This window comes from Copadichromis virginalis, linkage group LG2 (genome assembly GCF_057382275.1).
Source record: "Copadichromis virginalis isolate Kocher_CV1m ecotype Utaka linkage group LG2, C_Virginalis_male_GT1.1, whole genome shotgun sequence".
Classification (NCBI taxonomy): domain Eukaryota; kingdom Metazoa; phylum Chordata; class Actinopteri; order Cichliformes; family Cichlidae; genus Copadichromis; species Copadichromis virginalis.
This window is the reverse complement of record NC_140619.1, coordinates 18044468-18056919: the sequence shown is the minus strand read 5'-3', so window position 1 is coordinate 18056919 and position 12452 is coordinate 18044468. Positions and strand designations below refer to the sequence as shown.

The following is a 12452-nucleotide window of genomic DNA, read 5'->3' as shown; positions in this document are numbered from 1 at the left end:
TTGCTCCAGTGTCCTGTTATATTTTAGATAGCGAGGAGCAGACGGCTGAGTGTATTAAACCCCACCGAGACAGCGGTGACGCAAATCTGACAGCCAATTTCACAGCCACTCACTTCAGGCCTACCCGGTCTTTGGAGGACACGGCCCACGTAGACTACGAAGGACAGGTCCTCCAAAGGATGCAGCCTAGGAATTGGGACACAGCTATAGTCAGTCTCTGCTTGATTAAGGTGAAGGAGGAGAGGTAAGCTGTGTTACCGATTCCATGTGCGTTTGTTAAGTTTCACAAATAATGGAGGTCACTGTAAGTAAATTGCCCGTCTCTGGGAACCCAAAATGTCTGCTTACCTTACCCCCTTCCTTGATACTCGAGTGAGACTGCTTCCCACAGTAATACTATAACACAGAGTACAGCACAGTTGTAATAATCAGAATACTTTAATGATCCCTGAGGAAAGTATGTGGTGTCAGTTGTACAAAGTCAATAAGAACAGTAACAGACCAAACTAAATAATAATACACTATAATGCAAAGTTTACAAAATAAGAACTAGCTCTAATATATAAAAATAACTCAATTATAAATATCTAGAATAATACGTGATATATACGATTCACATTTTACTTTAAAATGTAAAACTTTGTTATTTACTGCAGAGCGTGTGCAAAGAGTATAACTACTGCACTGTGTGCTGATGGAGCTGTACAGAGATGGCCTCCATTCCCACAACATTACTGGCCTTGTGACCAGTTTATTTACCCTCACCCTGCTGTCCCAGCATGCAACAGCACAGAGGATAGCACTGACCACAGCAGGCTGATAGAAAAATCCTGAACATTGTCTGACAGATGTTGAAGGACCTCAGAGACTCTGGCCGTTCCTGTAGAGTGCAGTGGCATTTTTAACCCAGTCCAGCCTATTATCAGTGTGTCCTCTGAGGTATTTATGCTCCTCCACAATGTCCACATTGACCACCTGGATTGAAACGGGGGTCACGAGTTTCCTGGTCTTCCTAAAGTCCACAATCAGTTCTTTGGTCTTTGTCACGTTGAGCTGCAGATGATTCTGCTCGCATCACGTGACAAAGGAGTCATCAGAAATTTTCTGAAGGTGGCAGGTCTCTGTGCATGTAATACTGTATGGAAATAGTGTAAAGTACAGTAGTACACAGTACAGTAATGCAGTATTACTTTACAGGGTCGTATTATCTTCTAGGCTGAGGGTGGGATCAGCTGTGGGTGGAGGCGGAGTCCCACCCTTGGAGCAGCTGTGTTTCAGCCCCTCAGTTTCAGACTGACTCAGAGCTGCTCGCAAACATGAAGTCTTTCTGCCTCCTCTCTCTGATCCTCCCGGTCCTCTCAGTCCAGGACTCTGCCCCTTTGGGATGTGGATCTTGTGATCTGGCTCAGTGTGCTCCTCTCCCAGCGGAGGGCTGTGCTGCTGGCTCTCTGGTGGACTCCTGTGGCTGCTGCTCTGTCTGCGCTGCCGCAGAGGGTGAGCTGTGCGGAGGTCGCCGGTCGGCAGCTCGCCGCTGTGGCTCCGGTCTGGAGTGCGTGAGAAGCGGCGAGAACAAGAAGAACAAGATGGGAGTCTGTGTCTGTAAGAGCAAATACGAGGTCTGCGGGACAAACGGAGTGACCTACACGAACACCTGTGCACTGAAAACTGCAGGCCTGCGAGCCCAGAGTGAGGGAAAAGAATCTGTCAACATGCAGAACAAAGGTCGCTGTGGTTCAGGTGAGGTCGCAGGTCATGGTATCAATCTATGTAGCCTACAGCCTGCAGAAGGGGGTCACTTATTCTGATATGTGGCTTGATACAGTTGGAGAAATAACCTGCAGCTGACGTACATATATACGTATGTATTTATACGTTGCTGTGATGTAAATGTAGAGCAGTTAAAAAAACCTAAACGTCTCTTTCCCCTTCTGTGGTCCAGCGGACTATGAGGCAGTCTGTCAGTTACAGACTGATGTCGCCTCTGATAATCCTCCTCCATCCCAAACATCACATTCCTTTCTACATGAAAACACCCACTGAGTGTGCTCAGAGCAAACTGAATTCCTGTGAGGTCACTGAGGACTTCCTGTCTGGACCTGTTTCACCCACATTCATCTTTTCTTTCTGTCTGCAGCTCCACTCATTGTTACTCCTCCAGGTGAGGTGTACAACGTGAGTGGCTCTCAGGTGTACCTGAGTTGTGAGGTGGTGGGCGTGCCCACACCAGTGCTAACCTGGAAGAAGGTGAGTTTGTGTGCCATCATTCAGCAGTTTGTCACACATTTAAGATGTATTTTGTTTTTCTCCATAAAAAGAAACACTCAAAGGTTCAGGCGTGACTCCACAGAAGTGTTTGCCTTCCTCTTTGCTGCTGACTTCCTGTTTCCTGCCGCTGCCAATAGAAACAATCAAAGTTCTCCACCTGGAAACATAAAACAGGAAATTATCCTGATTTAAACATTTCCCTAAACAGCAGCTTACATCACTACTTAACAACAATAGTCACCTTGAGGTACTTTAACATGCAAGGAACAGACCCCGCAGTATTAGAGGGACGCCAAGCAAAAATTAAATTATATCAACAGTCTTTGACTTGAAGAAATTGCTTAACACTTAAACCTATGTTCCGCATATTCCAGCATATAAAATAAAATCATATTTTGTGTTTACACTCTTTGAAATAGATGCAAGTAAAATGGCAGAAAATAAATAGAATCAAAGACTCAGCAGCTCTTAAATCTATTGTCAGCTGTTTATCAGGAGTGGGGCGGGTGGAGGTTTGCCCACAGCAGTCATGTCAGTGAGGGGATCTGGGGGTTTCTCTGTGAATGTCACATTCCCGTGGCAGCATGCTCGCTCAGAAGTTTAGGGTTTTTTTCAACTGTAGAAAGAAGTTTTCTTCCCACGCAGAGTGAACAGCAGACGCTAATGTTTTTGTCACTTTTTATGAAAAAATGTTTACGCTTTAAACGCTGCATGGTCGTACTCTCTCCGTACGCACTCCATATTATCCATTGTTGATCGCCACACGTCTGTTACCACACGCTTACATCATTGTCATGAGACACTCTCACAAACAAAATTACAGGTTAGTACCACAGCAATGCAGCATGCTTAGGGGAAAGCAACAGTAATCTAATTACTTTTTTGCAATAGTAATCCCTTGCTTTACTCGTTACTTGCGAAAAGTAATCAGATTGCAGTAATGCATTACTGAAAATCTCTGGTGAGGATGTAACAGTATTAAAAGACAACCAACCTCTGTGGGAGTGGATGATATGCTTCTTCAATAACATGAGAGAATAACACGGATGAATTCTATCCTTAAACTTTGTTACTGCACCTTCAGAAGGACATGTAATGCAGTGTATTACCCACTGCTGTGTAATCTGTTACTGTAAACTTAAATGTTATTAAAAATGATCACGAAAGACAGTTTTCAAGAAATACAGTTAAATGTTCACTTTCTGTGGGATATGTCAGAACAAGGGTGTGAACTCAATTGAGTCTAATAATAGATTAAATTCCATGTTGAGGCTGTTATTTTCAGTAAAAGAGAAATGGTAGAGAAAGTCTGAGTATGGGTCAGCTGCATGATAGATAACAACAATTCAGTTTTTTGGTTAGCGTGTTATGAGGCTCAGAGTCGGCCTTTCAAAACTTAAATTGTTTTTGGCTCTATTGTTGATTGATAAGCTAGAGATGAAGATCGTCTTGGCCTGTGTCTCCAACATATCATTATGATAATCGTTGTTATCGTTGGAATCCGGTCTTTAAGTTATGACATGATGCTTCCGGGCCCAAACTACCCTGCGTTTAATAAGGCTTTTTGTGTTTTTAACATGTTTTAATGCTTTGTATCTTGTTGTATTTAATCTCAAAAAACCCTAAAAACAGTCTGTGATCACTGTCGGCCTCTCTTGGTTTTTATTACCGCTGTTCATTTTAAAACTCAGTTTTTAAACCCTTACGATGTAACTACAGCCCAGCCCAAGCAGCAGTAGAATGACTAACCTCATATTGTGGATGGATTATCTCAGTTGTTCTCCTGACTGAAGTTTGGTCCGTTTATAGCATCCTGCCATGCAATTGTATTTGTCTCTAACCATTGGGAACCCTCACGTTAACTTTTATGGAGTGGAAAAAAGTTAGTATTCATCCTCCAGCTTCACTGTGTTTATGCTATGCTAACATAGCTGTGTCGCTAGCGATCACGTAGCACAACATTATATACCAGCTAGCCCAACTTCAGTAACCCTTCAAACGTCACTGCTGTTTAGTTTTCTGTCTTCATTTATGTTGGAAGTGACAGCAGAGCTGTACGTTTGAATTTTTCAGAAATCTCTGTCAGAACATGCTATATCATGTTTAGGTGGAAACTAGTGAGCTAACTCCCTGCTAACTTCTAACTCTGTTAAATATCATAAATCCTGTTTTCATGGATGCCTGGATGTTAAACTTCATAGTTACACCTGGTAAAGCAGCAACGCTGATCATTTTATTACAGATGAAAGAATTTAGACAGTTTAAACTCTCAGTGATGCTGCAGTGTTTGTTTGGGACCTGCAGCGGAATTTGGGCCCAGACATGGCTAATAACGTCAGACTTAAAGACCGGATTGGCTATGTGAGGAGTTCAATTTAACTTCACAACAGCTGCTGCCTCAAGGCAGTAATATAATAAATAGGTTAATTTACAGCATTCAGAGATATCAGCATGTTTCATGAACTTTCTTTTTTTTTTTTTAATCAGGGCTTAAAAACTGATTCTGACGGCTTGTACACTAAGGGCTCAGGTATGTTCAGGTGTGTCTATCAGGGTGGCAAGTAACGGCCTGTTTGAAGAGAATTTACAGACCTTAAGCCCTAAGACCTGCTCAGAGCTGTGGTGAAGCAGGATGTCCAATCATCAGTCTCAGCTTCAGGTGGGGATGTCAGGTGGTTCCTCCACCACAGTCAGAGTATGAGTGAGAAACCCGTTAGAAGACCACAGGGGTTAGACAACTCTGTGATGACATCACAGAGTCAATAAGGTATTTGAAGTTGGATCTCTAAGATTAGAGTGATGATGATAATGATGGGTTTCTTCTTTCAGATCCTCAGTGGGAAGAAGATGGAGCTTCTTCCTGGAGACCGTGACAATCTGGCGATCCAGACTCGAGGAGGACCGGAGAAGCATGAAGTGACCGGCTGGGTGCTGGTCAGTACAAACACTATGTTATGTCACTGCTGCAGTGGGACCAATCAAAATAGACCATGGTGTTTGTGTTTCAGATCTCGCCTCTGACCAAAGAAGAAGAAGGATCGTACGAGTGTCACGCCACAAACACCAAAGGAGAAGCTTCAGCAGTTGGAGCAATTCATGTGGTTGAGTCCATCGATGAGCTCACTGCCAGGAAAGGTAACATCTAAAATTACCTTATGAAACATCCCCCATGGTCATCACTGACCTTGGTCTCTGGAGGATTTACCTCAGCCTTTGTCAGCCTTTCAAAAACACCATCAGACTCAGCTCAGTTTTTCAGGCGTAGATTCTTCCACTTCTTCCATAACTATAAACTGTTAAATGAAGAAAAATGTTTCTAGTCCAAGAAGCAGACTTATCCATGTCAGTGAAACACGCTTTAGGGCGGCAGTGGAATCAGAGCTCCTGTTACTGAAACTTTTAAAATGATAAATAAAACATTTGCAGAGGCATTATCCAGCTTTTATTACCTGAGGCCTGTTCTCTTCTTATCCCATTACAAAGTAAGCAGAAAAATGATCCAGAGATGATTCTAAGCATGCCCAGATCATCCAGTTACAGACTGCTGGGCTCCTGCCAATTTATTCTGATAATCAGTCTTTTTTTCTTCACTAATCACAGATATATCATACAGGAATGTGGGGTCTAGATGGAGAGCACTGCAACCTTACTGACAAAATAAAGCATAGCCATCAGAATCCAGCATTGCCAAAAGTCTCTAACATAAACGAATAATGAAGCAGCCCAGGCTGCTTCATTATTCTTCTAAATTCTTCATTCCAGATTTAGAAGTGACTGGTGATGGTTAAGTTACATACAAGTAACATGTGTTGTACATGACACGTCAAACAAATGCAAACAGAGAACGTAACATCACATTCACAAGGAGATGATGAAATGAACTGAATATACAGGAAAATCAAAAGATTGGGACCCTTTTAAAAAACAGAAATGTTAATAAACACTGTATGTGGGATGACGTGTATATGTCTATGTATGAAAGTATTACATTTATACATACATACATGTATATATGCCACCCAAGTGTTTGTGATCATTGCTAATGAGTCTTTTACACACTGTGGAGGAATTTTGGTCCACTCATCATATGAGAATTGTTCTTATCAGCATCACCCGCATTTTTGAGGTCATGCCACAGCATCTCATTCAGATTCAGGTCAGGACTTTGGCTACGTTCACACTGCAGGTCTTAATGCTCAATTCCGATTTTTTGTTCAAATCCGATTTTTTTGTCTGCTTGTTCACACTACGAATAAAATGCGACAGTAAACGCGCTCTAGTGTGAACACTCAAAGCGGCCCGCATGCACAAAAGAAGACGTCACACACAACGCGCTCTGTTTAGACCCAGAGCAAACAGTATTGTTTGACTGATGGCCCTTAATATAGAGACTTCGGACTTTACGTTTCCCAATTTTTGCTTTAAGTTATTTTGTTATTCACAGAATAATGTAGATAACCTAATAATGATCCTTATAGCTGTTTTAGAGGAGCGGTGCTTCAAAGGATAGTTGCAGATTTGTCAGAATCTGCAGATTATACAGTACAAATAAAATGTTCACGTTTCTCCAACGTTGTCTTCCCAACAGTTTCACTGACATCTACACGGGATGGCCAGGAAGCGTTCGCGATGTCTTCTCGGGCGCTGATAATTGGCGTCTGTCTTGTGTCAGTGACGTAAAAGACGGATTTAATGCGACATGACCGTTCAAACAGCAGTCGCTTTCTAAAACATCGGATATGTATCGGATTCAGTACCACATACAAAAGTGACCCAGATCGGATTTGAAAATATCGGATTTGTGCCGTTCACACTGTCATACCATGATCGGATATGGGTCACATAGTGTCAAAAAAATCGGATTTGATGCGCTTTTGCCTGCAGTGTGAACGTAGCCTTTGACTAGGCCACTCCAAATTAAAGATGGACTTGCTGGTGTGCTTTGGATCATCATCCTGCTGCAGAACACAAGTGCACTTCAAGATGTTTTGGTAGAATTCACGACTCCATTAACAACAGCAAGACATACAGCTGCCAAAAAGTTTTGTCTTGCCAGAGCACAGAGTATGTTGGGGATCAAGATGTTTTCTTAGAAAACCGAGACAAGCCTTTCTGTTCCTTTTGCTAAGCAGTGGTTTTTGTCTTGGAACTCTGCCATGCAGGCCATTGTTGCCCAGTCTCTTTCTTATGGTGGAGTCATGAGCACTGGCCTTAACTAAGGCAAGTGAGGTGTGCAGTGTTTTGGATCTTGCTCTGGGGTCTTTTGTGACCTTTTGGATGTGCCGTTGCTCCACTCTTAGGGTAATTTATGTTATAAATTGGAGTGGGGCGATCACCTTTTTCACACATGGGTTTGGATTTTTTTCCCCAAAGATGAACAAACACCTTTATTTAGAATATGCATGATGTTTTTAATTTTTTACTTGTGTTATCTTTCATGATCTGACATGAGCAGACCCACGAGCAAACATGTTTTCACACCACTGTATATAAACAATATATCAAAAGATTGGGGGCCTGTTCTTCGTACCGCGCTAAGTGAGTTAGCTGGATGAGATTGTTGACGATTTCACGTGATCCTGGATCGTTCGGTTCCCTGAAGCCCATCCGGGACTTGCTGTCATAGCAACAGAGCCGTAAGCGTAAACCTGCTGGGGAGCAGGTTTACTTTATGTAAACAGGATTAGATCGCGGCCACGCAGGTATGTCCGCGTCATTCATACGAAAGCAACAGCGATATTCCACCACTGTTTCACCATAAATAAATAACATCAATGTAACTAAAGATAATGCAGCACTTGATCCTTTTATTGATTTCACACAGATACATACAGGTCATTCCCTAAAAAAGGGAAATGTACTATTAACATTCTATTACATGTATGTGATTATTACAGATGTAATTCATATTTCAGAGTAGTAATTGTAAATTACTTCGTGTAATCAAGATGAGGGACCACGGCTATAAAAGCGAAGGTGGATTTGGGAAGTCTGTCGCAGTCATATCCTGTCCGTTTACGCGAGCAACCCATTGCGGAAGGTGCAAGATTGATAAGGAGAGTCCTCAGAATTCAGCGTATATTGCGGGACAGACAGGATCCTTTAGCTCAGCGCGACAGTGTGCTCATAGAGAGATATCGATTTTCCCGTGAGGGTATTATTCACTTAACCAACTTGTTGACGAGGGGGTGCAGGACCACCACCTGTCTTTTTTTTTGCTCTGCCCTTTTCTTGGTTGCTGTTATGAACAAACAAACAGAGTATTCCAGGGTCTCTTTCCAAGAGACGACAAGCAATATAAGTGATAAATATTACCATTCTGTAGAATATTCTTATATTTCACTTTTACTTGTTCCCATGTTCTAGTGGGTCCTGTTGTGGCTCTAATGTGAAAGGGGATATAATATAACATATTATAATATAATATAATGTAATATAATATTGGATAATATGGTGTGATATGATAAATCTACCCTACCGCCTACTGGTGTTGGCCAGAGGGGCCGATGGCGCAATATGGCAGCCTGGCTTCTGTCAGTCTGCCCCAGGGCAGCTGTGGCTACAACCGTAGCTGCCTCCACCAGTGTGTGAATGTGAGAGTGAATGAATAGTGGCATTGTAAAGCGCTTTGGGTGCCTTGAAAAGCGCTATATAAATCCACTCCATTATTATTGTTATTATTGAATTACTTACGAGTTTGATTTGTCAGCAACTTTCTGCCAGCCCTCTCTCCTTGCTTTTGCAGCCTTTGCAGTGTTCCCTTGCGTTTTAATTAAACTCTGAAACTCCTGAAATCCCTCACTCAAGAGTTCTTGCTCTGCTGCCGAAAAATACCGAGCGCGCTCCTTCGACATTTTCGCCGACCAATCAAAGGGTTGCCGATCAATGTTTCTACTATCGATGCGTAGCCCCTGTTGGGCCACCCAGTGATCTCACATTACTTCATCCAGCTATACTAATCGTCAACAACAGGTGTGTTCGGGGAACCGGAATAGCGAGCTCAGAGTTAGCGCGATGATTTGGTCTTGGATGTTTCATTTGATCTTGGATGTAGTAAGCGACGTACGAAGCACAGGGCCTGGGACACCGCCTTTACATTATTGACATTTTAAAATGATAATTTGTTGAACAAGAAAAGAAACATATCTGAAAGTAAATATGTCGTGTTTCTTTCAGTGACAAAGGAAGTCAACCTGTGATCAGCTGATCGTCTCAGGAATCCCAGACTTTTAACTTCCACTAAAACCTGAATTTGTTTCCTTTCAGTCGTTTTTAGTTTTAATCCAGCCTTTTTCAAACTTCAGTCTTTTGTTCTACATGTTATATCTTTTGTTATATTTGTAACTTTTAAAGTATTTTTCCTCCTCTGGGCACCAGCGGAAGTTTGAAATGGTGAAACAGGTGTATTTGTTTGTTGCAGTCTACACATTAAATATGAACCTTAAACTGCATGTTTTTCTTCTCAATTTAATAAACCATAATAATGTTTGTGTGTTGTTTGAATCTAATCAATATTTCAACTCTTTCAGTTAAATAATCAATGTTTTTACTGTGAAGGTCCCAGAAAAACATTATATTTTCAAAAATAAAAAGAGAAAAATGGAAAGATCAACTAATTCCTTGTGATCAATGTGAACTTTCATTAAATACAAACATGCATTCATCCATTTGCTTTTGCTTATCTGCGGCTGGGTCGTGGTGGCCGCAGGCTAAGCAGAGAAGCCCAGACCTCCCTCTCCCCAGCTGATCCAGTGGAACATCAAGCTGTTCCTAGGTCAGCTGAGAGGAGGCCCTGGGGCAGATCCTTTCACCTAGTCAACGGCGTACAAAGATCCTGCGCGATGAACCGTAGATTTCAAAGTTTGATTCCTCAGTCCATAAAACCTTCCAGTCTTCAGTAGTGCAATGGTGGCGTTTCATGGTCCAGACAAGCCTCGTTGGCTGTGTCCCAATTCAGGGTCTGCACGCTTGAAGTACGCGCACTACGCATACTACGTACGGTGCGTACTATAAGTACGAGAAGTGCGGAAGTGAGAGGCTTGTGAAATGGGACGGTATACGCTTTGTCGCGCTGTTCAGGTTGCCTAGCAACCATGATACTAACCGCGAGACACGTTACATACAGCTTTGTTTGACAGAAACGAAGGAGAAAAATGTTTTGTCAGTCATTCATTTTTGTCATGACATCACTTTGATTAGTTGAGTATCTGAGGCTGAGACCACGGGACTGTAAAACATGATTGTTGGGCTTCATTTCTGTGCTGAGTCATTTAAGATTAGTTAGTAAATAACAATTAGTTAATGTTGTTCATGAGACTAAAGTCATCTCACTGTGGTAATGTAAATATAATATGGCCAATATTATAGTATTGTCAGATTATTATGATATTGATTATGATATATATATATATATATATATATATATATATATATATATATATATACACACACACATATACATATATCACTGACTTTCAGCTTGTTGTGTTTGTGGATATATGACTGACTTTAATTATTAAACATTCGCACATAAATAAGTGACGTCATATTCAGTACTTTTAACAGTTCACTCTTCGGCCGCTCCATCTTATTAGGGAAATTCCACATACATAAATGTAAATTTCAAAACTCAACCCCATCATTTAATTTGTTTTTGATTGAAATTGAATATTACTTAAACTCTCTTAAATTAACTTCCAATAAAAAAGGTTTATCATTGATTGAAATTCATTCAGAAATGTTTAACGAATGAGCTGTCACAACTTTCAAATACAAAGTTGTTATGAAGTCTGTCACATTCCCCCCCCCTTTTTTTTCTTTTGTTTTTTTCCTTTATTTATTTATCCTTCTTATTTCATTGTACTGTATATTGTTACTCTTATTTGCCTTGTATGTCTGCTGTACAAACTGAACTGGAATGACTGACTTTTCGCTTTATAATTTCAATAAAGTTTGGGGAAAAAAAACCCCTCTTCGGCCGCTCCGTTCTGCCGTATTTTGCGGCAAAATTCTCCACATCCACCGCCGCGCTATGACTTGTGGGATATATGGGACCACGAAGCGTGCACTGGACCACGCTTGATATTTGGGGAAATCGACGGCGCATTTGGAGTATGCATTTGAAGTACACTTCGAATTGGGACAGCCGTCGTCGCGTGGCGGTGATGTAACTGCACTTAAAATGCGTACTTCAAGCATGCAGACCCTGAATTGGGACACAGCCTTTGTCTTATTCTGACGTCTGGCTTTCTTGCTGCAGCTCGTCCTGTCAAACCTGCAGCTCAAAGCCTTCTCTTCACACCTGAAACTGAGACTTGCTCACTACAACCACTATTAAGCTGTGTGGACGTAGCCTGATTCAGTCGTGTCTTTGGGTCTGCAGACCTCTTCCTGTCAGTTTGTTTCTGAGCCTTTGGATGCTAAAGGAAACTGGACTCACTGACATCTTGACTTTGTTTGCAGTTTCTCTGTCGGACAGACCGACATTTATGTGTTATGATGGTCTGTCTCTTTTCCACTGTTATTCTCGCCATGTTTGTATCAACACACTACAGTACAGTACTGTTCAGCTGATGCCCACGAGGGTATGGTACCACAGTGTGCTCCAACACTGCTTCATGCAGACAGAGGGGGACGTAATCCAGAACAGTTAGAACACCTGTAGGAATTAGTAGCACCAACTTTCAAGGCTGATCAATCTCCAATACTGCAGAACAGCTTTAACCTCCTAGGACCTGGCGACATCACATTTTGGGTATTTAGACCAAAACACTCAATTTCGCTCTACAAGGGCCAAATATCCACTTAGGAGGATATTATACTTGTAACAAGTGTCACCTGGCAGTTTGTTGCTCTCTACCAGGTGATTGGCTGAAGAGCTGTGAAAAGGTAGTGGGTTTGTGGGGTGAAGTCAGCGCTCTTCTGTGGAAAAAAACAGAGGCAATTAATTCACTCGAGTGCGAGTGGGTATACTGTCGGTAAGAGACTTTTGCCATTTTTGTTTGGATCATTTGCTATTGTATGTGCCTATTTTTAATGTGTTGTTGGACTTTTTTAGTGTGACCACGAATTTTAATAGAAGAATTGATCAAGCCCTAGATCGACGGCGCGCAGGGAAACTGATCAATATTGTAGGTATATTGAGTGTTTGTTTTGAATGGTTTCATAAAACTGATATTTTATTGGGT

The 12452-nt window shown here is 41.7% G+C and overlaps 1 protein-coding gene across 1 annotated transcript; it reads left to right on the top strand.

Annotated features, from left to right (window-relative positions):
- Positions 1-1267: 1267 nt before the first annotated feature.
- igfbp7 (insulin-like growth factor binding protein 7) lies at positions 1268-9753 on the top strand. Its single transcript, XM_085472172.1, has 5 exons — positions 1268-1737; positions 2135-2244; positions 5095-5199; positions 5274-5400; positions 9442-9753. Exons 1-5 carry the CDS (start codon positions 1317-1319, stop codon positions 9462-9464), a joined length of 786 nt encoding a protein of 261 aa, XP_085328298.1. The 5' UTR covers positions 1268-1316; the 3' UTR covers positions 9465-9753.
- Positions 9754-12452: the final 2699 nt, after the last annotated feature.